The sequence below is a fragment of the Dicentrarchus labrax genome, unplaced genomic scaffold (genome assembly GCF_905237075.1).
Source record: "Dicentrarchus labrax unplaced genomic scaffold, dlabrax2021, whole genome shotgun sequence".
Taxonomy (NCBI): Eukaryota; Metazoa; Chordata; class Actinopteri; family Moronidae; genus Dicentrarchus; species Dicentrarchus labrax.
The window spans coordinates 3,125,841-3,152,983 of NW_026136717.1; the positions used below are offsets into that span (position 1 = coordinate 3,125,841).

Here is a 27,143-nt window from a genome sequence, read left to right on the forward strand (position 1 = left end):
TTTTGTTATTTCAGTTTTCATTTGTTATATTTCAAATATTTAGCATGAGGCTGAATGGAGAGCAAAGGGAATTAAAATATTGTCCCTCCCTGCAAGATGTCTTTCTCTAGTTTCTAGCAGAGATCTTCCTTCCTCCTTAGATTCTCTCAAAATAAATTATCTGCTTTGTCTAGAATGAAAAGCATGTCAAAACATCATATGTTGTATAAGTTATCACTGGCTTTCTTTGATATACACAATTAGTATTCTGAGTTGCTTTCAAGCCATTTTCGCCTATTATCACATTGACATTTGTCATGCATCTGAGCAATCTTGAGATGTCTTGTCTCTATATTTTTTCTTTGTCTCTTTTGTTGTCCCTTTTTCCATTGTACTTGTTGGTTTCTTGGTAATCTGATATTACTCATAGTTGGTATAGTTACGTTCCAAACATATTTTAGTTTTGTTCTATAGTTTTGTCTTGTGAGTGTGGGTGCGCTGAGTGTATAAGCAAGTTATTTCCTGCTCATATCATTTCCCATTGGTAATATTTTGCCTTTGCTTTATCACAGTTCCCCAGAGACATGAAAGTATAAGCCAATTCCTCTGATACCCTGATGTAGAACCCATTGTGAATTTGTTGTCCTATGATCCCTGAAGTGTGTTCCAATCTTATCCTGACCACATTCTCCAATGTCTGTCTCCTTTCATTTGAATTTTTGATTTTCTTTACTCCTTACTTGTTCTTCTTCCATATGGAAGATGAAGAGACGGAGACATCAGTCCTGAAATCAGAGCTGATCCGAGAACCAGACCTCCTATCCGACGTGTCGGAGATGAAACAAGATTTGATCAAAATGACTGCCATCTTGACTGCAGACTCCACAGAGAAATCCCCTTCCTTAGGAGGCTGTGGTATAGAGAAAGGGGCTGAGGATGTTTCTGGAGAACCATTAGAAATAATGGAGAAGGACTTAGAGAAAGTCAAAGAGGACCTAGAGAAAGTCAGTGAAATACTGAGGAGTGGAACATATGAGGGTGAGGCAGCAGAGGAGGTAGCAAAAGCAGCTAGAATGGCTGAGGAGTGGGTTCTCCTCTCCGACAGTGAGATAGAGGAAGCCAAAAAGATGGCTGCCTTAGAAATTCAAGAGCCTGTCTTACGTGAAAGTAGAACTAACAGGGGGGCACCCAGACCGAAAGCCATAAAGGACAGTGGCGACCTTAAAGAATACCTTCTGGATGCACCAGTAAGCTCCAAAATTAAAGCTAAAAAAGAGCCAGCGGTCCAAGAAAGATTCACTGATGTTGTACTACGCAAAAGTGCAAAACCAACCACTCCAACCAAAGCACATGACAAAACAGCTTCTGCCGATGTTAAAAAGCCAGTCAGAAGGAAGGGGAAAGACCAGGGGCAAGCAGAGGAATCAACAGACACAGGATCTCTTTTAAGTGTGCCTAAAGCCCCTTCCCCAGCGTCACCTGTATCCCCAGTGGTTGAAGAAACTCCCATTGGGTCAATAAAGGACAAAGTCAAAGCCTTACAGCAGAAAGTAGAGGCAGAGCAAAAGAGCAAAAAGGTTACTGGAAGCAAGCCTTCACAATTGCCTGTGAGCAAGTCCTCTCCAAAAGCCAAAGAAAGCCCTAAATCGAAACAGGGCCCCCCTAAATCCCCCAAAGCTGAATCTGAAAAACTTGAAGAGACCATGTCAGTTAAGGAGTTGATGCAAGCATTCCAAACGGGGCAGGACCCCTCGAAGAGAAAGTCTGGGCTATTTGAGCTAAAAACATCCACAACGACAAGATCAGAGAAAACTACAAAATCAGAAACCATCCAGTCAAAATCCATGACCAAAGCAAAAACTTCACATGTCTCTCAAGAACGAGAAGTATCTTTGGATTCCAAACCTCGCAAGAAAGAGACCACTCAGCAAGACAGAGAGAAAGAAACCAAGTCAGTTGCTGCCGCCCATTCAGAGCTAACTGAAACTGTAGACTTTGGAAATGGTGGTCTTGATGATAGCTCTGACAGCTTAAAACATGAGGGTGTGGCAGACTCACTAAGTGCAAGTTCTGGAGATGGGACCCCTCATATGAGCTCTGAGGACAGTTACAAACATGAGGGTCTAGCCACTCCAGGTACAAGCCCAGAAAGTATGTGTCTTTCTCCCAAAACGGGACAGCAGACCTCTACAACTTCAGCAGCAACTGCCACAGCAGTCAAAGAGGAAAGTAAAGACACAGACAAGTTTGGAGACTCTGGTTTAGGGACCACTGGTGACCAACTGTCTACAGAATTGACCCTCCCTGTCTCTTCCAGCAAGGCTGCAGACGACCACACTACAAGTGAGTCCATATCTGTTAGGAGGAGTGAATCTAAGCCATCTAAACCCCAAAAGCTTACAAAGAGAATTTCAGAGACTGTTGAAACTTTTCTTAGCGATGACGAGAGCCCTGATCGTCAGCTAGAATTGTCTTTAGTTGGTTCTCCAGGTTATAGATCCTCTCCTCAGTGTCACGAAAGCTTAGAGCTGCATTTAAAACAAGACTCAGATGCTCTCAGTCCATTAGCTGATGACTCTTTGACAATAAGCCACAGAGACTCTCTAGAGGGTAGTCCTCTCATGGAAGAAAACTCCTCCCATAAGTCCCCAGATTCTATTGAACCTAGCCCAACCAAGGAGTCACCCCCTCATGACTCCTTAGAGAGCAGCCCTGTAGAGCAAAAAAGCCACCCATCCTTCCCATCAGCTCTAGATCCACCTAGTAAATTCTCTAGCCATCCAGAGCCCTCCAAAGCTACAGAATTCCCCCAAGATGCTTTGCGTGGTAGGCTGCTACGAGACCATGAGGCTAGTGCTGATGATGACAGTTGTGAGCAGACATCTCAGATGACAAGTTCCGGTAAGAGTCCCCTTTCCCCTGATACTCCTAGTTCTGAAGAGGTAAGTTATGAGGTAAACCCCAAACCCCCTGACCATACATTCCTCTCTGTTCCATCCAAACCGGCTGTCATCCCTGAAGACCCAGATGAAGAGGATCCATCAGAAAGCTATGAAGCTCAGAGAAAAATCACTCCAGAGGAGGAGATGTTTAAGATGGCAGCCAAAATAAAAACATTTGATGAAATGGAACAAGATGCCAGGAGCAAAAAGAACTCTAGAAAAGATTTGTTTCCATCAGCAGATGCCAAAATAGGGGATGACAGCTATGAAACATTAGAGCTCGCAAGTGAGAAGCTTTTGCAAAGTGAATGTGGGCTCAATAGACCCGCTGAAGATTCAAAGTTAGCTCTTTTTGTTGATCCCCATATTAAAGTACAACCTCCCTCTCCTTTTTCAGCAGGTTTGCATGATGGATCCCACAGCAAAGAGGTCAAGAACACAACAACAACAACAACAACAGCCAGTGTCACTTCAGAGGGACCTCATTCTGTCTCAGACCAGCATCATTCAAAATCCAAACTGGAAACTGCACAGGAACAAGGAGTCCTGTCATCTGTAAAATCTGATAAAGACAGTACTACCAACAAGGCTGCTGTAACATCAAACTCTGCAAACAGGACTGATGAGCAAAAGGAGGCGAGCTTACGGAAATCGAGAGAAAGCGAAGGAGATGATGAGGATGGTCAAGAGTTAGGTGTTACCAATCTACAGACTGGAAAGCTAAAACAAGGTAGCAATGTAACAGATGAAGTGAAAGGAGACCAAAAGGTACATACAGGAGCATCAGAGGCTGGACTCAGTGCAACTGTTGTCACTGGTCAAACAAAGGAAATGTTTAAACCGGAGGTCTGTATCTATGATGACACAGAGGAGGATGATGAAGCACTGGAACCTCCCAGAACGGAGTCAAAAGGTGTCACTGCTAGGGTAGACACTGACTCATGGTCTGCCATGCGAGAGGATGATGCCGCTTTTGCAGCTCGTGTGAAAGAGGAAGAACAGAAGATACTTAATCTAGTGGTAGACCGTCAGTCTGTGCAAGCAACTCCAGACACAACACCTGGTAGAACCCCAACAGAAGAGAGCACTCCTACCAGTGAGCCCAACCCTTTTCTATTCCAAGAAGGGAAGCTCTTTGAGATGACACGAAGTGGTGCTATTGACATGACTAAGAGGAGCTATGAGGAAGAGGGGGGTGGCTTTGCCTTTTTCCAGATAGGTGAACAGCCTCTAGAGGAGCCTCTCTTAGAAGAAGCCAGGCAAGAAGGCGTTAGGTCAGCAGCAGAACCTGAAGTTGGTCTCAATCTAACACTAGAAGTTAAGACCGAGGAGACTGAGAAATCAAAAGAAACAACTGGTTCTCAGCTTCAGTCTCCACCTGAAGGTGATCAGTCAGCCTCTAAATCTGATGCCTCCAAATCTAAAATCCCTAAAATGGGCATTTCAGCTTCAGGAAAATCTACAAAGAAGGATCAGACATCCCCTGAAGGTCTAGAGACTAAAACAGAAAAAAATGAAAGCTTAGATTTAGACACAAGTACCCCTGACCAAATGATAACAAATGTACAGACAGCAGAAACTACCGTCACTAGATCAGTTTACTCTGAGCAGGGCCAAGAGTCCTCCGATTCTTCACCAGAGGAACCACAGTCAGTAATAGAAGCACCCAAACCAACAGGCAAGTCCAAACAAAACGAGTCCAGTAATGTTAAAAAGACTCCAGTTAAAACGCAAGCTAAGTCTGCTTCTCAAAGTCGCAGTAAATCAGCAATTCCCTCTCCATCTCATGCAACCCCCTCTTCAACCACTCTTAAAAAAGAGGCCTCCTTCACCTCTGAATCTAAATCTAGAATTCCCATTAAGGCTAGCACTCCCAAGCCTGATTCTACTGTCAAAAATACTGAATCTACCCAAGACAAAAAGCTTAAGGTCCCTGTAAAAAAGGATACAAGGAGAAAGTCTGAGACAGACGCAGGTCCCTCTGTGGATGTCAAAACCAAGACATCTTTCAAAGCCAAGAGCTTCTGTGAGGGGGAGTCTACCAGGCCATCTGCCAAAAAGAGCGCTGAGTCAGCGAAATCTAAAAGCTTCCAGTCCAGATTGCCAATCCGAGGCAAAAGTGGTCAGTCATCTCATTCATCAACACCTACTAAAGAGAAAAGTGAGACACGCAAACAATCCATTGAGTTCTTCGAAGAGATAAGCGATGAAGCAGCAAAACTTGTGGCAAGGTTGGCACAGGCAGAGACAGAGAAAGAACAAGAGTCTGCAGCTGCCAACTCAGATGATGAGAGCAGTCTCATTGACCCATCAATCATAGAAAGAGAAACTTTCCCTGAGATGCAGTTCCCTCCCTCAGGAGACATCTTTCCTATTAGACCACTCTGGGACGACCCTGTTGAGACACAGATGCAGCGAATTCCAGATGATAAAGCCCAAAGTCAAGGTATCCCCCCAGTTTAAGGGGCTATTCTCTATCTCTTGTGCCTCATTAGTACACTGTAGCTGTAAAGGTGCTGCCTCTCTGTCTCTTGTAGTTAAGTCCCATTGTAGTTGAAGAATCTTGGTGGCTGTGTCACTTGAGCTGTGTTTGTGTTCGTTATATCGTCTCTCTTTCCTTCTATGTGTGCTGAAAATCTCAAGATTGACTTAAAGGCTTTATGGAACTTGTGAAAACAACTTAGTGACTAAAGTGTGTTAAAGATTAAAGAGTAGATCATTATTTCGACAATCACATGTAATGTCAATACTTTGGTCTAGGTTACAATTCTTTAATTTGATATCATGAATTGGACAAAAATACTGTCAAGAAAGCCAGTGAAGATAATTATTTTCGCTACTATTTGTGAATGTGACTTGGTTTGGTATACCTTGCGGCTCTGACCGCTCATGGCTGTCTGGTGGTATTTACAGTAGATCCACAGGATGAAGCAGAGAGAAAAGAGCAACGGTTGGCCATTATAGCTGACCATCTGGGCTTCAGCTGGACAGGTGAGTCGCACCTTAGTAGCAGTGATCAAGCTATCAAACTTAAAATATACATTATGTATTACTTAATGTTTGACAGATTCTCAAGAAACATAATTTCAAACATTTCGAATGTATCTTCCGATCGTCATAATCATTATATCTTCTTTTTCTCCACAGAATTGGCACGAGAGCTGGACTTCAGTGAAGAGAGGATCAACCTGATAAGAATTGAAAACCCCAACTCACTTCAAGACCAAAGCCATGCCCTTTTGAAACTCTGGGCAGAGAGAGAGGGAAAGCATGCCACAGGTTAGTGATAAGTAGGGAACACATTTTACATAATTACTTTTTAAACTAGTAGAAGCTCTTATTAAAATGTAAAGTGTAACTTTAAAGTCTGTTTTCTGTCACCAGAAACAACACTGATCAAAAGACTGACCAAGATCAACCGAATGGATATTGTTCACCTCATTGAAACCAAGATCATCAAGTCCACTCAGGATGAGACATCCTCACACACCTATGCAGAAATAGAGCGGACCATAGCACTGGATCATAGTGAAGGTACACAAGCTAATATTAACTTGAAGCAGACTGGGGATTGGGTTGTTGATATGTCTTGTAGGAGATCCTAATCGATTGCTTTCCTATGAGATTCAGAGTTATTTTAACTCTCTGTATCTGCCTGCACTGTATCCTTTTGTCAGGTTTTTCTGCCCTTCATGAAGACATTGACAGTCCCAGGCCAGGCAGGCGTACAGAGGCCACACGAAGGAGTCCAGGCTCAGGACAAGAGGTACCCATGGTGTCAGCAGAGGATCTGTCCTCCAGTTTGTCATCACTTCACGAGACAATGGGAAGATCAGAGACAGATTCCACAGCAACAGGCCTTCTTAGAAATGCCCAGAAAGAGAAACTACAAAAAGAGATGGAGACAACATAGTAAGTGATGCAGAAAGTTTAATTCATACCACACCCACATTACCTTTCTAGCTGTTTTATTTTTATCTGAAAGCATGGACTATACCTCAGTTTGCTGAATGAGCTACCAAACAAACATCCACAAGACACAAGGTGAACTGCTAACTTTAGTTTGCTGGTAAGATAGCCAACTACTTACTGTAGCACATAGATTGCTACTATTTTTCTTCTAGTCAATAATGATACATTTGAAAATCACTTTGACCTAGATTTTTGTCTTAAAAAGGGAATGACTTTTTAGATTTGAACTAGACTTTCAACTTTAATACATACTGTGTGATCATTACCGCTTAAGTTTACATGGATTAAATTAGTATTTTGTAGAACATATTTTGTTTACACATTGTGACAATATGAAGGAATACTATGATTATATGAAAGCCTTCTTTATATCAGCTTCTATTGTTCTTTTTTTCACAGCTCATCACAAAGAGTATATGAGGAATTGACAGACACAATACACTCAAGCAGTTTTAAACAAGTAAGTCCTTTCTTCACATTGTACCGCACCTCTCCCTACAAACTCCGATCCCATGTAATAGACCCTGTGTACAAAGGAGGACCCAAGTTGGGTGCCCAGATTACCCCACTTCCTTATCCCACTGTTGAACCGTGTGATGATGAGGGGCCTGCTGGATGTGAGGGGGCAGAGGGGGGAGAGGAGTGGAGCTTGGAGTGTCTACAAACCATGCATTCTGAATACAATGCTCATTATTTGTCACCATTGCCTTGGCGAGAGTCATCCAATAGCTCTCGAACAGGTGTGTGCGAGAGTCGACCACTGTCCATGGCTGATTTTGGAGACAGCTTGATTGAGTGTGATCAAGCTGAGCAAGACTTCAGGAAACTGTCTATGGAGTTCATGGAAACCAATGAGATGTCTGAAAAGAGTTCCTTTACGCAACAACTGACTAGTGAACAAAGGTTTCCACCTATTCAGCCTACTTCTGGTTGTGTTAATGCAACGGCACAATCCATGCATACCAAACAAGTGACCGGAAGACACATGGATGAAGTTTCACGTCGACTGTATAAAGTCCTGTATGGATATGATGTTGACCTGATGGATTCAGATAGTGCAAGTGTGTCTGTGGTACCTGAAGACATAATTCAAGCTGGAGTCCAGAAAGATGAGGTTGGGAGAGCTGCTAAACACACAATTGTTGATAAAGATATTTCAAACTCTGTGCTTGAGATTGATGTTTATCAGGCATCAATTTCAGGTGACCTTGATGTCAAATCTATTCATGGCATTAATCAAAACCACGATATTGCCACTCAGGCATTAGCATGTCCCTCTGTTGCCAGTGCCAATCCAGCCAAAACAGAACTCATGAGCCCAACCAGCTTAATTCAGGTGTCACATGACTCAACTTGTGAGCAAATAGATGTTAATTTAGTAGATCATGCTGTGTCAGTTATACAAAGTGCTGAATGCAGCTCTGAGAAAACACTGTCAATCAGACAAAATGAACCTGAGGTTGTTGTTACTGTAGAAGCTGCAGGTGAGATTGAAGCATCCAGATATAGATCCTGTTTACCAGAATCAACTTCTGAAAACATTTGTGAACTTCATAGCTTAGATTATGATAGATCATCATCATCTGAATGTGTGATTGATACAGCAATGTTACTGACGGAGAGTCGAGCCTCATCCCCAGAATCAGTGTCATCAGTAAATGAACTGAATTTTCTTGCACCTGATTCTCCAATACCTCAGTTTAGGCCCTTGTCTCCCCTACCACCTCCTGTTTTTCCATGGGAAACTGGTGATGTTAGGGCTTCTGCAGAGGGGCAACCATTACTGAGTGTGCCAGGAGGCTCTTCATTGTTCACACAAGAAGCAGAGGAAAGACCATTAACGCCAATGGTTTCAAACAAAAGACCATTTGGAAGGCCGGTATCATTAGACAGTGATTATAGTGGTGAGAGATCCCTCTCACCTCAATCCTTAACTTTTGACATAGAAGACAGAGCATCATCACCTGAGTCTGTCATTTTCGAAGAGGTGCAGTGGTTTTTCACATCCTCTGACCATATGACTCTGTCTCCTGATTTCCATGAGATGAGACCATCATCTCCTGAATCCTTTGGATCCATCACTGCACATTGTCCACCAGACTCTCCTGTCCCACAGTTTAGAAACGTCTCAGAATTTGTTACAACTTGTCGGTTTAGATCATTGTCACCTGAGTCAGCGTCATCAGATATGGAAATTGAAACAGAACTTTTGTTATCAACCATTTTTGAAGACAGAGCAACGTCCCCAGAATCAGTAACATCTGTGAATGAATATAAAGCATTGTCACCTGATTCACCTATACCTGAATTCAGTCACAACTGGCCTGAATCAGTTATTTTAACGATAGGTGAGAGATCCACTTCACCGGAACCTGTATGCTCAGATGTAGAATATGGGTCCATATCTCCAGCATCACTTAACTATGAATATAGAGCTTCATCACCTGCTTCTGTTGCATCTGTAGATGATTCAGAATCTTTCTTACCTGTGGTTGGACATGTATTACCCTCCCCTGAGTCAATTAAATCTGCAGCGGTAGCATGGGACTCCCTACCAACAAAATCACCTGAACCATTAGTATCTCTCACAGAGAACAAACCGCCAACACCAGTGGAATCTGTGTCTGAGGATGATGATGATTGGGTTGTCATATCTTTGTCTGATATTGAAGAAAGACCACTTTCACCAGAGTCAGTGCCTGACTGCAGATTAGTATCTCCACAGTCAGTGTTAGAAATTAGAGCATCCTTCCCTGAATCAGGAACATTCAATGAGTGTGTGTCTCCAGATTCTCCTATACCACAATTTATGCCATCTGTGCATCATTCTGTTACTATAAATTACCATTCATCATCACCAGAATCTGTGTTTTCAGATACAGAACATGAGGCTTTGCCATTGGTATCATATTTTGAGACTAGGCCTTTATTTCCTGATTCTAGTGGTTCGGTAAGTGATTGTGGGCCATTGCCTTATCCTGTAACTGACCTGCCTAATGAGGAAGATATGACACTTGAACTAACGGGAGCTCCAATTTTTGAAGAAACTAAAACAAACATAGTTATTGATCTAGAAAATTTAAAAACTGAAGAAGAAATATCAACCTCTATGTCATCAAAATCTGTAGAAGAAAATGAGATGAGATTTAATAAAAATGAACATCCCAAGGCACAATCAATAGTACCTGATGGCTCTCAGTCTGACCAAAACATTGTCCCACCACCAACAGGAGTTGAGGTCTTGTCTGGTGTAATTACAGAAGAATTATCATATGATAGAGGAAACTCAAAGGAGGAAATGCACAGTCTGGCAACTGAGAAGACCAAGTCTACTAGAAAGAAAAAGTCCAAGAAATCAATCAAAACTGATTATGAATCTATGCAGAATGTTACAAAATTTCAAAAAGACTCATCTGAGTTTATAACTAAAATACATGAAAAGACACAAGGGTCTGATAAAGCTGTGTCACCTCTTTTGTCTCCAGAAACTGCATCTAATGATCTACCATTGTCATTGGCATTTAGTTCAAAGATCGAAGATCAGCAATTACCTGGAGAGTCCTCATTTTCTGTACCTCAGCATGATGTACCTTTATTCCTAACAGACGATTCAGTGTCAGTCTACAGTCTAGCATATGATGCAGAGCTTTGGAAGCTCATCTCTCAAATTCGTGACCCTCAGTATGTAGGAGAAACCTTCATAAGTAAAACAGGAGTGTTTCAGTTTGCTGGAACAAGGACAGAGTCTTATGCAACCATTGAAGACAAAGCTGCTGCTTTGCAATCCTTACATTACCAAAGATCACTTTCACCAGATTCTGAAGCAGAATATAGACCCATGTCACCACAATCGCTATTGGTGCTGGACACACTTAGACCAGATTCCTCCCTCTCAGGGAGATCTGTAGACAGTCAGCGAGCTTTAACACCAGATTCCCCTATTCCTCAGTACTTTACCTCTTTCTCTAGACCCTTACAAGTTTATCACAGATCAGTGTCATCAGAGTCAGTATTGTCAGATCTGAATCTGGAGACTGATTTAAACATTTCATTTGTTTGTGAGGACAGACCAGCATCTTGTGATTCAGTAGCATCTGCAAACTTATACAGGGCACTTTCACCTCAATCACCTATTCCTGATTTTAGACCATCTTTACCAGAATCAGTTGTAACTGCTCGATTGGATCGGTCTTCATCACTTGAATCAATAACCTCTGATCTAGAATGTGTGTCTGTCTCTTTGCCATTATCATTTGCTGAAAACAGACCGTCATCCCCAGATTCTGTTGATGAAAACAGGCCACTTTCAGCTGAGTCACCCATTCCTGTGTTTGGAGAGGCTTTGCCAGTTGTTTGGACCACACTGGAAAGATCCTCATCACCTGTTTCAGTTTGTTCAGATTTAGAATATGGGGCATTGTCTCTATCACAACTGTCCTCTGAAGTGAGACCATCCTCACCTGATTCAGTAGTTTCTGGAGATGACTACAGAGGTGACTCACCGATACCAGAATTCAATACGACTAAATCAGTTTCAGTTATTGCTCACAGATCATCTTCTCCTGAGTCAGAGGTTTCTGATATTGAATTTACACAATCAAGTGTAGATATAAGCATTTATGAGCAGAGACCCGACTCACCAGAATCACAAGTATCAGAGACCATAGAGAGACATTTATGTGGTAATAGTCAAACCTTGAAAGCGATAAGGGTGCCAGTATATAGACTGGTTTATGATGCTGAACTTTGGAAGCTAATTTCTCAAATACGTGATCCTCACTATGTTGGGGAGACTTTCTGCAGTAAAACTGGTGTATTTGAGTATGCTGGAACAAGAATTGAGTATGTTCTGGGAAACTCAGATGTGAAAAAGGGAGTGTTAGAGGATGGTTTGAAGTTGGACATTGCAGATTCATCTGATGCAGATGTTCCAGAATTTAGATCTGCAGCACCTGAATCAGTTACTGCTGCTGTTGATTACAGGTGCTCTTCACCCAAGCCAGTACTTTCAGATATCAAATATGGGTTTTCAACTTCAGAGGCTTTTACAGACCAGAGCGCAGACTTACCTGAATCAGTTGTTTCCATGCTTGAGGAAAGGCAATCGGTTGCTGGTGCAACATTGACAGCAAACCAGCTGATGTGTCAACTATATGACCCCCATTATGTAGGAGAAGCTTTTGTAAGCAGGGCTGAAGTGTTTGTGGAGTCTAATAAAGAATTTGATCCCCTTGATGCAGATGCAGAAGTGACAGGTAGGCGAATGTCACCTGACTCTGCAGCAGAATATAGACCTCTCTCACCTGAGGGCCTGAAGTTACTGAGTGTTCTAAGGTCTGATTCTCAGGAGACAGGGATCTCTGTGGATGAGTATAGAGCTTTGAGTCCAGATTCACCCACTCCCCAATTTCCTGTCACAATTCCTGAAACTCCATTGGAATGTCACAGGCCACCATCTTCCGAACCTGTAACAGATACAGAACTTGAGCAATTGGATGTTGCTACTTTATCTACTGTGTCAAGGTTATCATCTCCTGAATCAGAACTATCACTGAGCAAACATAGGCCTCTTTCTCCTGATTCACCAGTGCCTGACTTTAGGCCAGAGTTACAGAACTCTTTTGTTTTAGCTAATGAATATAGATCATCCTCACCCGAGTCAGGTTCCTCAGATTTGGAGGATTCATCAGGATTTTTCCCTTCAGAATTTGGCATTGAAGACAGATCAGATTCTCCTGATTCAGTGACATCAGAAATTAACATGAGGCCATTGTCACCAGAATCAGTAACAGAATTTAGGCCTATGTCACCTCAGTCACTGATGATAACAACAGAATTAAGAACTTCATCTCCAGATTCAATCACATCGGTTAGTGAGTTTAGGACTTTAGGAGCAGATTCTCCTCTTCCACAGTTTAGGCAATATGGAGAATCAGCTGTGATCATTTCTGGGAGCAGGTCATCATCACCTTTATCTGTAATATCAGACACTGAAAATGATGTTCTGGACATGCTATTTTCTGAGGTGCAAGGGAGATCCTTCACACCCGATTCTGAAAATGAGTTCAGGGCACTTTCAACAGATTCACCCATACCTGAATTCAGACAGCCTATACTACACCTAAGTATTTCAACTGCTGCATACAGATCTACATCACCTGAATCAGTTTATTATTCAGATATAGTGTATAGAGATGGGTCATTTGCATCAGTATCCGATGATCATAGACCTCCATCCCCTGATTCAGTGGCATCCGGAGATGAACACTGGTCCCTGTCACCAGATTCCCCTGTACCTCAATTCATAGCAAGAGTTGTTGAACGTTTTCCATCGTTTGTTGGTTTTAGGTCAGCATCCCCTGAAGAACCTACATCAGATGTTGAGTATGCACCTTTGATTAATTCCTCACCTGATATTGAAGATAGACCAGATTCTCCAGAGTCACTAGAACTAGTTGAAGTTGAGGAAAGACCACTGTCCACTGATTCTGAATCAGAGTTTAGACCTTTCTCACCTACATCACTGACATTAATGTCAAATTTCAGGTCATCCTCTCCTGAATCAACAGGCTCTCTGAATAGGTTTAGAGCTCTTTCACCAGACTCCCCTATTCCAGAGTCTAGACATTTGCTACAAGAGTCCTTAAAAACATACATGGAATATAGATCCTCTTCACTGGAGTCGGTGTCGTCAGATTCGGAAGTGGAAATAGAACCATCTTTCTCGATGTTGCTTGAGGACAGACCTTCATCTACTGAGTCTTTAGCATCAGTCAGTAAATACAGCAGACTCTCGCCTGATTCTCCTATACTTGAGTTCAGGCCAGCTATGCTAGTTCCATATGCTGATGTTAATGCTTACAGGTCATTATCACCAGAATCAGTGGCATCAGATGTAGAACCCGCTCCAATAATGTCTCAGCTGTTTGAAATCGAGGGTAGAGCAAATTCTCCACAATCAATCTCGTCTTTCCATGAACACCAGTGTCTGCCTCCAGACTCTCCAGTACCTCAATATACCCATACTGAACATCCCATGTTGACAGTAACATATAGATCTGCATCACCTTGGTCGGTATATTCAGATGACGATTTGGAGACTGATTTGTGTCTCCCTTGGATTTTTGAGGACAGAGCAGCATCTCCCGTTTCAGATGCATCTAAAGAGGAATTTAGACCTCTTTCACCAGACTCACCCATTCCTGAATTTAAACAGGCACTACATGAGTCTACCATATCTTACATGGATTTAAGGTCCTCTTCACCTGAATCAGTGTTGTCCGATTTGGACATGGAAATTGAGTTATCTTTCCCAGGTATCATAGAAGACCGACCTTCATCTCTTGAGTCCTTAGCATCTGTGAGTAAATACAGAAGACTTTCTCCTGATTCCCCTGTTCCTGACTTCAGACAGGTTTTGCTGGAGACATATCCTAAGTTTAATGCTTACAGGTCATTATCACCTGAATCAGAGGCTTCAGAAATAGAATATACCCCTTTGATTTCACAGATGTTTGATTTTGAAGACAGAGCAGAATCCTGTCAATCAGTGGTGTCTGACACTGATCTTACATGTTTGTCTCCTGACTCTCCACTACCCCAGTACACCATGAGTGCACTCACTATGTTAGGAGTAAGATACAGATCCATATCACCCGAATCAGTATATTCAGATGACGATTTGGAGACTGATTTGTGTCTTCCTTGGATTTTCGAGGACAGAGCAGCATCTCCTGGTTCAGCTGCATTCAAAGAAGAATTTAGATCTCTTTCACCAGACTCACCCATTCCTGAATTTACATCCGCACTATATGAGTCCACCGTATCTCACATGGACTTAAGATCCACTACACCTGAGTCAGTGTTGTCCGATTTGGACATGGAAATTGAGTTATCTTTCCAAGGTATCATAGAAGACCGACCTTCATCTCTTGACTCCTTAGCATCTGTGAGTAAATACAGAAGACTTTCTCCTGATTCCCCTGTTCCTGACTTCAGACAGGCTTTGCTGGAGACATATCCTAAGTTTAATACTTACAGGTCATTGTCACCTGAATCAGAGGCTTCAGAAATAGAATATGCCCCTTTGATTTCACAGATGTTTGATTTTGAAGACAGAGCAGAATCCTGTCAATCAGTGGTGTCTGACACTGATCTATCATGTTTGTCTCCTGACTCTCCACTACCCCAGTACACCATGAGTGCACTCACTATGTTAGGAGTAAGATACAGATCCATATCACCCGAATCAGTATATTCAGATGACGATTTGGAGACTGATTTGTGTCTTCCTTGGATTTTCGAGGACAGAGCAGCATCTCCTGGTTCAGCTGCATCCAAAGATAAATTTAGATCTCTTTCGCCAGACTCACCCATTCCTGAATTTACACCTGCACTATATGAGTCCACCATATCTCACATGGACTTAAGATCCACTACACCTGAGTCAGTGTTGTCCGATTTGGACAATGAAATTGAGTTATCTTTCCTAGGTATCATAGAAGACCGACCTTCATCTCTTGAGTCCTTAGCATCTGTAAGTAAATACAGAAGACTTTCTCCTGATTCCCCTCTTCCTGACTTCAGACAGGCTTTGCTGGAGACATATCCTAAGTTTAATGCTTATAGGTCATTATCACCTGAATCAGAGGCTTCAGAAATAGAATATGCCCCTTTGATTTCACAGATGTTTGATTTTGAGGACAGAGCAGAATCCTGTCAATCAGGGGTGTCTGACACTGACTTTACATGTTTGTCTCCTGACTCTCCACTACCCCAGTACACCATGAGTGCACTCACTATGTTAGGAGTAAGATACAGATCCATATCACCCGAATCAGTATATTCAGATGACGATTTGGAGACTGATTTGTGTCTTCCTTGGATTTTCGAGGACAGAGCAGCATCTCCTGGTTCAGCTGCATCCAAAGATGAACTTAGATCTCTTTCGCCAGACTCACCCATTCCTGAATTTACACACGCACTATATGAGTCCACCATATCTCACATGGACTTAAGATCCACTACACCTGAGTCAGTGTTGTCAGATTCGGAACTGGAATTACCTTTCCCAACATTCTTGGAAAGCAGACCTTCATCTCTTGAATCTCAAGCATCAATGAGACTTTCACCTGATTCACCTGTGGCTGACTTTATGCAACCAGTGTTTGGATTACCTGGAACTATTTTTGGACATAGGTCAGCATCCCCTGAGTCAACATGTTCAGATATAGAATACATTGTTTTAAGCCTAGGATCACTAGACAACAGACCCTCTTCACCTGGCTCAGGAGCATCTGGAGATGAATACCAGGCTCTGTCACCAGACTCACCTATACCTGAATACCCATCAACAATGGCTGAACGTGTTATTGTGAATGTTGGGTATAGATCACCCTCCCCTGAATCCATTGAATCGGATATTGAGTATGCTTTGAATGAGTGTTTAATATCCATGAATTATGGTTCTGAGGATAGAACAGATTCACCTGAATCAGTAGGATCAGAAGTACAAGAGAGACCACTATCGGTTGATTCCATACCAGAATACAAACCTTTGTCACCTGTGGCATTGATGTTACTTGGAAACATCCGGACAGTATCTCCAGTTTGTACTGAATCACTTGATGAACATAAGAGGTTGTCGCCAGACTCACCTCTTCCATGGTTTACACAAAATGTTCTTGAGACTATGACAGCAGAAACACACTATAGCTGTTCGTCCCCAGAATCAGTATTGTCAGGTATGGAATGTGGTTTGGTTTTATATGAATGGGAAGCCACTAACATGAGACCACTATCACCTCAGTCAGAGAGATCAGAGGATGAATGTAAACCCCTGCCCCCTGAGTCACCAATACCTGATTTTACAAAGACATTTGTAGAAAATGTAATGACTGGGGGAGACCTATCACCCACTGAATTTTCAGATTCAGATGATTTGTCTCAGGCTTTAGACCCATTTAGTACAGAAGAGAGGTCATCGCCAGAGTCTATTGAATACAATAAGGACAAATTACTGTTGGCATCCAAATCATCAGTAACTGAGTTAAAAGTCCAAACTGCCAGTGAAGCAACCATTGATAGTACTGTTTTATCAACAGCTATGGCACTGACCTCACCTGAGAAATCTGGTATCATGGTAGCTGAGTATAATCTCATTTATGATGCAGAGCTGTGGAAGCTGATTTCTCAAGTACGTGATCCTCAGTATACTGGAGAAACTTTCAGCAGTAAAACAGGGTTTTTGCAATTTATTGGCAGCGCAATAGATTATGAAAGGAGTGTTTCAGATGATGAACAAGAGAATAAAGTAAAAGATAAAAATGATCAAGACACCTTTGCCACAATACCACCTTCAGAGGTGACACATCAGTTTACTACAACAGACACAGCCACAGCTGATGACAGCTTTATCAGCACTAAAAGTGCACAAGTCATATCTAACATACCTGTTTCAGAGTCACCTCCACCAATGATTGAAAACATTCTGTCTTCAGGAGCAACTCCATACAGACAGGCTAAGTACACATTTGAAATACCAACCCCTGGGGCTCAATCTGATGATGATTGTGTGGTTGTATCAGTATCTGATGCAGAGGATGATGGCGTATGCTATTCACCAGAGTCCTGGACAGACTTCAGACCCATATCACCTAATTTAGTCATGGTGGATGAAGCAAGAGCAGCATCACCAGAATCTGTAAAATCAGTCAATAAATTTAGACCACTCTCACCAGATTCCCCCTTACCTGAATTTACAATGGCATTGCCAGAATGTGTTACGTTCTTGAGATCAGCATCATCTTCGCCTGAAACTGTGGCATCAGATGTAGATTATATGTCATTTGCAAATTTGGAATCTCAGTTTGCAGAATGCAGGCCATCATCTCCAGAATCTGCACTATCAGAAGATCAGAATGAGAGAGATAGGCCATTGTCATCTCAGTCACTGCCTGAATACAGACCTATGTCGCTTGAATCAGCCATGCAAATGGTTGACAAAAGAGCATCATCTCCAGAATCAATGCCTGAATTAAATGAGAACAGGTCACTGTCTCCAGACTCTCCCATCCCGCAGTTTACAGTGTCTTTGGAGGAGTACACCACTACACATAGGTCATCATCACCTGAATCAATGGGTTCAGATTCAGAGTGTGAGCTTCTAGTCACATCATCAAGAGTTGCTGAGACTGACAGACCATCCTCACCCGAATCCATATCATCTGTCAATGAGTTCAGACAACTTTTGCCTGACTCACCAGTACCTGAGTTTATGAGAATATTGTCTTCTTACTTTATGGATGCTACCTACCTTGATAGATCATCTTCACCATTGTCTTTGTCATCAGACTCTGAGTTTGTTGCTTTACCTATTGATTGTTGGATTGATGACAGCCCAAGGCCACTAAGCCCTCAATCTGTTGAGTCAGAAGAGGAATTAGGCTTTTGTTTTGAGAGGACTGAACTTTTGAGTCATGTGACATCTCCTTTATTGCCCGATCAGTCTTCATCATTACCTAACAACAGACCATTGGCTGTGTCACCATTACTAATTAAGACTGGTGAGACAAGGTCTAAAGATGGACATGTCAAACCTGACTGGCAAAAAATGACAGGACCACAATCAGAAGTTTTGTCATACAAAGAATCGGTGCAGCATGAATCAGAAGCTGAAAGTATCTCAACTTTACAAACCACTGTTTCTGAGGAAGACTTCCAAAAAGACTGTAAAGTGGAAGAATTGCCAGTTCAAGATGCAAAAAGAAAGGAAAAGAAGATCCTACACATCAGTGCTGAAGAACTAAAGAGCAAGACAGCCTCACAAAGGGTAAGACAGAGCAAGCATGACAATCAAGCAAAGAATCACTTATTTTGGATGAATTCATTAACATGCCATTTGGATGGAGGAAATAACTCTGTGTGCCTTGATGAACAAATAACAAATTGGAGTGCAGTGAATTCCTTGTATGTGTCCAGAATTGGACTGGAATGTTAACATACTTTTCACTGTTCCTTCAGATCTGATGCTAAGTTGCATGTCTGGGATTCACATTATTGTTCTAAACCTAATGAGATAGTGACTGGATGGAAAATAATGTTTCAGTGCTCAGTGTTGCTAACCTGGTGAAATTCTGAGGTCAATTAAATGATGCATAAGAACCTGTACACTGATTTTTAAAAATCTTGAACTTATTTCGATGTTATCATATTTACTTACAGGCTACTCCTCAGTCACCAGACGAAACACAGTTTCATACAGATGATGAGGTGCAAAGCAAGCTGTTGTCTGCTACAACAGTGACACAAGACGGCAGTAAAATAAGTATGCTGTTTGCTGATGACAAGCCGCTTAAATCAGTTCCCCTACTGCTACCTGACCAGAACTCACACACAACTCACAGAACTGTTACTCCAGTTCTACCCGCATCTGAGAAAACAGATGTAAAGTCAGACCGTTCATATGGGTACTCAGATTGGGAGTTTATTCCTAAGAAAGCACAGTCCAGTGAGCTTTTTTCACCTATGTCAAATCAGTTTTTGGTACCACCAGATTATGAAGCAGTATTTTCAGGACATCAAACCCTGAGAGTTTCTGAATGTAGCCAAGCCTCCTCAGATGATTTGAGTCCAGTGTCTCCAGTGTTCAGTGACTCCATTTCAGCTCAGGTCACCAAGGGAGAGTCTGAAAAGGCTGAAGACTTCAAGTTTTCCCCAGGCTTTCACAGAGTCCTCTCAGAATTTGAGAAAACTGTTTCAGATTTTGAATCGGAGGATCCAAAAGTCCTACCAAAAGAACTCAGTAAGGGATCGGAATCTCCACAGCACTCTGACTCGGATCTGGAATTCTTTGACTGCAGACAAGCCTTCTCCGACTTCTCTGAACCAGAAGAGGTGAAACGGGAACATGAGATTACCTACCATATCTCCGAACCCCCGTCTCCAATGCCTGGGAGTAGCCTTGATGTCGACTTCCTAAAAGGGAGTCCTCGGTACACTGCTCTCCCTTACCTCCACGTGGAAGATAACAAGCGCTTCTCTTCTGGCAGTGAAAGTCTTGGTGAATTTGCTTATGATTCAGAGGGGTCACGGGAGTGTCGAATAGAGGGCGACCTCCCTGTGTGTGAGGAGCTTCCTTCCAGAGATCAGGCAGGGTATTACGATGATGATGACTTCCTGGGAAGGGTAAGAGGATGAGCATGAGCACAAGACTGCAGTGGTTGGTGTCATTGCCTGGCCAGGCTGGTTGCTGTGGTGCTGCATCCAAGACATAGAAAATAAAACACACGTTTGCACTTTATGGACTAAATGAGGCTAACGTGCATGAGTGCCTAAATTTTCAAGAAAATAACCATGATGAGTTTTTGTATTAAATATTGTGACACCAGTTTTTTTTACAATGGTGGTATGATGTATTTACAGTTCCTCATTTTAAAGTCAGCATTTATGACATTTACATTCTATAACATATAACTCTGTTCACATCTGCACTGTTTTGCATTCTTTGTTTTCTGCTTGTTGTTGCCCCCATCAGTGTGTGAAATACCCTTTGACAATCAGTGGGTCCCTTGCTGTGCACTGTATTTTGAAAAATAGAGTAGGAAAATTCCAGTATATTTCATATTATATTTAACTTTGTGTCACCTTCACAGATTTGGGTAAATGAGGACTCAGGGAAAACAAAGTAAATTGGAGCATGCTGTGCAAGCCTTGTACAGCTTTCCAAATAAATTAGATTTTTACATTATCATTTGAAACACTTTCCAACCCATAGAAATGAACGTCCTGGAATAACCATGTTGGCTTACTGCATAGGTATCAAGGTACATTTCGCTCTGCACCCACAAAGCTGAGCACTGGAGCCAAACTGTTACACCCAAAAATCTCTAAATTAGTTCTGACTCATGACCTGACCCTTAATCAAATATGCGTCAAGCTGGCCGCAGGGCAGTACAGGCAAAAGCTGTACCAGTGCACATCATCCTGTTGAACTGCAGAGGCAAAAACCACTCTTCAGGTTTTCAATGGATTACATTGCCCCTGTGCAGAATAACAGCCGACTCTAAATCTCATTTTGGTTATCAGATTGTTTTGAGATACAAGGACTGCTTCCAAGATTGTTCTATTGACTAAATAAGGATTGATATTTTGCATATAGACTTTTTTTTTTTTATGTCTGTTTGACTTTAAAGTAATAAATGAGCCTTTTCAAACATGGAGATGAGTAGCAAAATTGCATTTAAAGTTTAAATAAATTGTTTCACTTTTATTTAATGCATAGTTTGCAGAAGTATAATTGGCATCGGTGTCCTTTTTAACAGCTGCGGCACCAGTGTACATCAGCTGTCTACTCAGTCAGGGATATTTTCTGTGTTGCTCCTCACCTGTCAACATTGCAAAATACATTTGATGTGGACATTTTTGTGGGGATTCTAGATGTAAATTGGGGTGTCTCCTCGTGTTTTGCACACTGGTTCCCATCCTTGCATGTTTAAAGTGTTCGCATAACTGTGCCTTCTCTTCATCTCACTTCACTATTGTGTACAGCCATACAATTTTTTATTTTATTTCCTCATTCCATTTGTCTGTACATGTACCTTTTTGGCAAGTGAACATAAAAGTGAGGTTAAGGGAAAAGAAGGAACAGCCGCTGTCTGCAGTAGTGTACTGTAGTTTGCAGATCTGATATATTGACCCATGCTGGTTGTGTGCTGTCTCCCAGGAGATAGCAGAGGAACTAGGGTTGCTGTCCTCTGATAGCTCAGAGGAGGAGGTGCTGACCACCAGGGTGGTCCGACGCAGAGTTATCATTCAGGTAAACAAGCATGATGCAGCTGTGCAGCCCCAGTGCACTGTGGAGTGATGCAGGGTTAATGGGTAGCAGAGATTTAGTGCTCCTTGGTGGTTTCATGCTGGACTTGAATTACATGGTTCTTATACTTGCTTGGCACAAAGTTATTTTATGCAATGCAGAAAATAAAATCTAAGGGTGGAAGAGGACCTCTTAACCACATAAGCTGTTGTTTGTGCATGCTCACCTACTTTTATTGTTTTTGTGTACATTCATTTTATCTTTTTGTTATAGAAATGACAAAAAATTCAATATTGAAAAACTAAATCAATGTGTAAAAAATTTTAAATTTGACATTGTCGCCTAAAAGTGTTGGTCATGTTTGAGTGATTTATATAATTGCAGTCAGGACCACTTATGTCAAAAGAAAACTTTATGTCCAAATGCAGACTGTTATATTTGGCAGTATGGCTCTGTTCTAGGACCTCCTTGCCCTTCCACATGCATACGTGGAAAGCTTAAGACAAGGAGAGTAGCAGCAAAGACCCCCTAGGCTACAGAACAAAGCAATCATCAATGGCAGCAGAAATAACATTGATTCAGATACAGCATAAAAAGAGGAGTTGGGCTGCAAAGCGACTTGTAGAGGAAGCAGCAAAGTTAGATAGTCTAAAGCAGCTTAAATGAGGCGCCCTGTATGACATTTGCCAATTGGATGCTTGAAGGGATCAGCTGATGTGTGTTTATGACCAGCTGCGATCAGCTGGTGTAGCTGGAATTGAGAGCTGAGCTTGATGTCGTGGCCTGCCTGAACTAACGCTGTTGTTGATTTTCCCTCTCTGTACACTAACATTTGAACGGACAGTATTTTTTTTGTCTTTTTACAGGCGGATAACCTACCAGATATCCCATCACAGACTGTCACGGAGGAGAAGTACACAGACGAGCATGGCAACATGGTAGTTAAGAAAGTAAGGGAACATTCAAAGATGTGAACAACATCAAAATATCCAAAAATTACACTTAAAATCACAGTACTACTCCTTGGCCTATGGGATGAAAAACCAGGTTACAGTTTAACAAAGTTGTTCTTTTTCTGCCGTTTCCATCAGATCACACGGAAGGTGATTCGTAAATATGTGTCAGCTGATGGCATGGAGACACAGGAAGTGACCATTGAGGGCTCTCACCAGGAGACGGTACAGATTGAGGAGGGAGACACTGTCTCCAGAGTGGTAAAGAGAACTGTGCTCCACAGTGAGGGAGATCAAAAAGAGGTCAGTGTAGTCTACCAGCCACTTTAATATACAGCAAGACTTTAATCTTATAACTTAGTTTCCATTCTGTGACTTATACATAATTATCCATAATCATAATTATGAATATCACTTTTTGCTGTTAATGGATATCTAATTGTGCTATTGTTATTGTATCTTTGAGTCTGTACCTGGTATTTTTTATACTTGATCATGAAGAGAATTTTTCAAGACTTGTGAAGTTTGGAAAATGCCCACTGATGTTTCCAAGATGCACGTGACCTGTAACACACTGAAACTGCATCCATTAGACATATGTGTGTGGTATATATGCCACAGTTTGTCAATATACAGACAAACTCATACATTTGAAAGGTAAAATAAAAGCATGTTCAGTAGCCAATGTTCTACACAAACTAGCTAGCTATTGTTGCTAACTTTCATTAGTACTAGATAGAGGAAATTATTATTTGCATTGCTTTAAGAACATTTATATGTGTGCATGCATTTACTAGTCAGTCTGACAAAATACAAAACATTTCTCACTTTGAATGAAATGCACCATTCATGAAACAATAAATAAGGTTATTTAATAATAAGGTTGCTATTTGCTATTTATTTGTGCAAATCAGTATCTCTTCTTCATTCAGGTGCTTTAAACTCAAGTAATGAGTTACTTGTTACTGCTAGCTTTATCAGGCAAATATAGCATACAGCTAATTAACAAGACAGCGTCTACAGTCATGAGTGAGGCTGCAAAGCTGCTAAACTGCTGATGTTTAACTGGTATTGCCATGTTTAACATTGTGGTGTTGTGTTAGCAAACTTAGCTAACTATTGCTAAAACACTGATGGGAATGTCATTGTTTTAAAGGCCATAAAAATCATTGGATGTAGTGAAATGCTGACCCAGTGACAGTAGATACAATTAAATAAGACATTATAGATCGTACATAACCGTTGGTGCCTTGACATCTCTCCAGCTGACCTTTTCGGAGCCCCTGGCCCTGGGTGCCGCCACAGCTTCAGAGTTTGAGGTGGAGCCAGTGCAAGGTCGAAAGGTCAGCAAGGTTGTCAAGACAACGGTGGTGAGAGGCGAGAGGATGGAGAAGCAGACGGGAGACTCCTCGCTGGCTGCAGATCTCCCCTCAGCCAGAGAGGACTTTGAGAAGGTCAGTGTCTCCAAAAGTTATTCTGTCAAATGTGTCCTCAACAAGTGCTGCTGATACATATGTTTTATAACTCGTCAGTAACTACTGTTGAGCAGATCTCTATATCTATCAGGTTTCCAGTGTTTTGTCTTTGCTCCTTCCTCCTTCTGATCCCTCGTTCTTCCCCTCCAGGCGTTGAGTTATGCTGGAGGCTTTGGGAAAGTGCTCCTGCCTCATGTAGTAGAGAAAGAGATTGTGCAGGACGACGGTTCTGTGGTTAAAAGGTTGGGCAGCAGCATGGGAGTGTGAAATGACCACAAAGACACAGCTGTTTACTGAGAGCATTTAGAGGTTAACAAAAAGGCATGCTGTGATTGTCTTCTAACCATCAATGTTACCGTCCAAACTTTGATTTCAAACACTGACTTATTGTTATTATCGCAGCCGTGGTTTAACATACAGTTTAAAAGCACAGTGTACAATTATGCCTTGACCTTTCTTAAAATGTTTTAGATGTGATAAAGTCGACTTGAGTACATTCTGCATAATCGTCATGTTATTATGTCACTGACTCCATATGTTCATAACCGATTGGATGATGATTGCCAGAAGTTTGAAAATAAACCTCAGACTGAAAACATTCATGTGGTTGAAGTATGAAATGTGGACAAAGTTGCATGGTGTGTGTTCAGTTTCTTACATACCATGTTTAAAATGCTTGGTTAACCCACATTTTAGGTCACTGTAGCATAGACACGATAGACGGAATCTCTGTGTGTTTTTTTTTATTTTACAGTATTTATATAGCATCTATGTCTCACTTTCTACAATGGGACATTTAAAATGAACTTATTTCTGTAAACTAAAATTCATTTTATATTTGATACACAATGTGTGACAAAATTTGAAATTGAAATTGAACTTTTAGTTAACAGTAATGCATTAAATCATTAACTATGGAATATAATTTAATGAAAATAAGAGTATGATTTTTCAATAAAATGTTGTATCGTGCACATAAATGGAACATAAATGTTCTTTTTGATTTAATGATTTAGTTTTAATATTGGCAGTCCTGGATTTCCATAGTCTGAAATAGTGACTGCTGAAATGTGGCCCATCTAACCGCTGACAGAGTGACCCCAACTGATCAGTCCATGTCTGTAAACATGGCCAGTCATTGACAGTCCATCAGAGTTAGCTTGAATGTGGTGTAACACTTGTTTTTTTGCTCCTGCAGAAGCCAGATGCGTAAGTCGCGAACCCAGAAGAGGACTGTGGTGAGGGATGCCCAGGGGAAGCACGTGCACCTGGAGCGTCTGGACGACACCCCAGACGCCCTGCAGCCCGACGCACTGCAGCAGCACCTGCACCGACTGCTCCAACGCTACTGCGAGGACGACGACGAGGAGGGGGGGAGGAGGAGGAGGAGGAGGAGGAAGGAAACGAGAATAAGGAGGAGGAGAGCTTTGATTGAGCAGCTGCTTCCACTGATCCTCTCCCTACATCTTCCACTGAAGCCTTTGGTGACGTACTCTTCCTCAGATCAAGGTGTTCCAGATCCCCTTCTTGTTGTCCTCGCTCATCACTGGATTAAAGTTTTTATTTCTTCCTCTTTTGTGTCGAGTAATGGAACAGTATTTTTGTGCTTTAACACTCTTCCCTCCTACACATTGTGTTTCATTTGCTCTTTTTGTGACCAAAGATAGCACCCTTCAGTTTTGTCGGACGGTGATTTCTGTTTTTACCTTTTGGCTGCTGTGGTGTGATTGCGGTACGACACACCAAAGGCGGATCAAAGCCGGGGGGGGGCATCTCAGACGTTTCGCCTCACGCACTGGCCTCTTCTTGAAGAACTCTTGTAAACATTTGTACATAGAGGAGATGAAAAAAATCATGCTTGGACTTGGAGTCCAAAAAGTTCAAAGCATTTAATACGTTAGCCCACCTAAACCTGCTGTACATGCACCGATTCAGCTGGAGAATGGCCACCATACAGATGAGATTAATGTTACATAGAGAATACATTGGGAGTGAATGTGTGTGTCATCATGGACTCTTTATACAGCCAAACATCACCCTGCTGATCTGTTTACAAAGGCTGTGCGGTCACAACTTCTGTCATCCCATGATGCATCTGCCCTTTTTTCATTTATGTGTCTGTCTGTCTAATGTGTGTAGTGCATTCACATTATCTGTTACAGAACCGCCACCTCTGTGTGTGTATATACAGTGTGTCCACTGAGAAAGAAAGTAGTGACGAGGAATGTTCTGATGCAGATCGAGCACTTACCCCCGCTGTCCTCGTAGCTCCTGTCGTCACTGTCTCCACCTTCACGTGTGCTGTTTGTCCTCACCTCAGACTGCAGCCCTGCTCATGTAATTGTCCTCCATCACGCCTTTTAAAGGATGAGGCTGGCTACTGTTTTTCTGCTTGTCAACAAATCCCAAGTGGGGAGCCAAACCAACAGTGAATGGATCATATTGTGCGTATCCAAAGCCCGGTATACCTTCTTCCTCTGTGCCATAGAGCTCTATTGTTGTCCAAAAACTGTTAAAAACAAATAATGGGTGACATTCTGTCTCACAAGTCCTTACGTAATGGAAGTGCAGTGAACCTTTAAGGTCATAAAACTATTTCCCTTTTGTCCTGCATCATGGCCTCATATCAGGGAGAATAGAACTTTATTTAGAGGACTTTAGCTCGCCATTGCTTCCTGTTGTTTTTAACCAATTAACGCATTTTAATTGTCTGTCCACTTTCTATCCAATCATGTGTGATGCTGAAAATCAGTCGCTGTGTGTCAGGCAGAAACTATAATTCAATGAGAAATTTACACACTTTCCAGCTTTTCCCTAAAATATTTAGGATACTTCAATATTTCTCATTATAATCTTATTATTCAATAATGAACCAAACACTTTAGCCAGCTCTAGAGAAAGAGGTCATCTCATTTCCCCCAAAATATGTTTCTTTGGTTCCTCATATCTCAGTAATGAATGAAATTAAAGGAAGTGGTATGTACCTTTCTGACCACTGTATATAGTAATA

At 41.8% G+C, this 27,143-nt stretch overlaps 1 protein-coding gene and 1 long non-coding RNA gene across 26 annotated transcripts in view; one reads left to right on the forward strand and one right to left on the reverse strand.

Moving 5' to 3' along the window:
- The window catches only part of ank2b (ankyrin 2b, neuronal), a 194,631-nt gene extending 169,757 nt beyond the window's left edge, over window positions 1-24,874 (forward strand). For 8 of the 25 annotated variants that reach the window (XM_051428993.1, XM_051428986.1, XM_051428984.1 and 5 more), the window contains 11 exons: window positions 742-5,367; window positions 5,835-5,912; window positions 6,069-6,200; window positions 6,306-6,455; window positions 6,599-6,833; window positions 7,293-7,353; window positions 21,616-21,708; window positions 22,572-22,655; window positions 22,797-22,961; window positions 23,924-24,112; window positions 24,284-24,874. In XM_051428993.1, coding sequence (XP_051284953.1) covers window positions 742-5,367; window positions 5,835-5,912; window positions 6,069-6,200; window positions 6,306-6,455; window positions 6,599-6,833; window positions 7,293-7,353; window positions 21,616-21,708; window positions 22,572-22,655; window positions 22,797-22,961; window positions 23,924-24,112; window positions 24,284-24,400 — 5,930 coding nt within the window. In that variant the 3' untranslated portion in view covers window positions 24,401-24,874. The remainder of the gene's footprint in view (window positions 1-741; window positions 5,368-5,834; window positions 5,913-6,068; window positions 6,201-6,305; window positions 6,456-6,598; window positions 6,834-7,292; window positions 7,354-21,615; window positions 21,709-22,571; window positions 22,656-22,796; window positions 22,962-23,923; window positions 24,113-24,283) is intronic. The other 17 variants (XM_051428992.1, XM_051428999.1, XM_051429000.1 and 14 more) reach the window with 13 other exon arrangements.
- Window positions 14,216-15,031, reverse strand: LOC127379443 (uncharacterized). Its single transcript, XR_007888306.1, has 2 exons — window positions 14,945-15,031; window positions 14,216-14,356 (listed from the first exon to the last, which is right to left on the reverse strand). It is a non-coding gene; the product is annotated as an uncharacterized LOC127379443 (long non-coding RNA).
- Window positions 24,875-27,143: the final 2,269 nt, after the last annotated feature.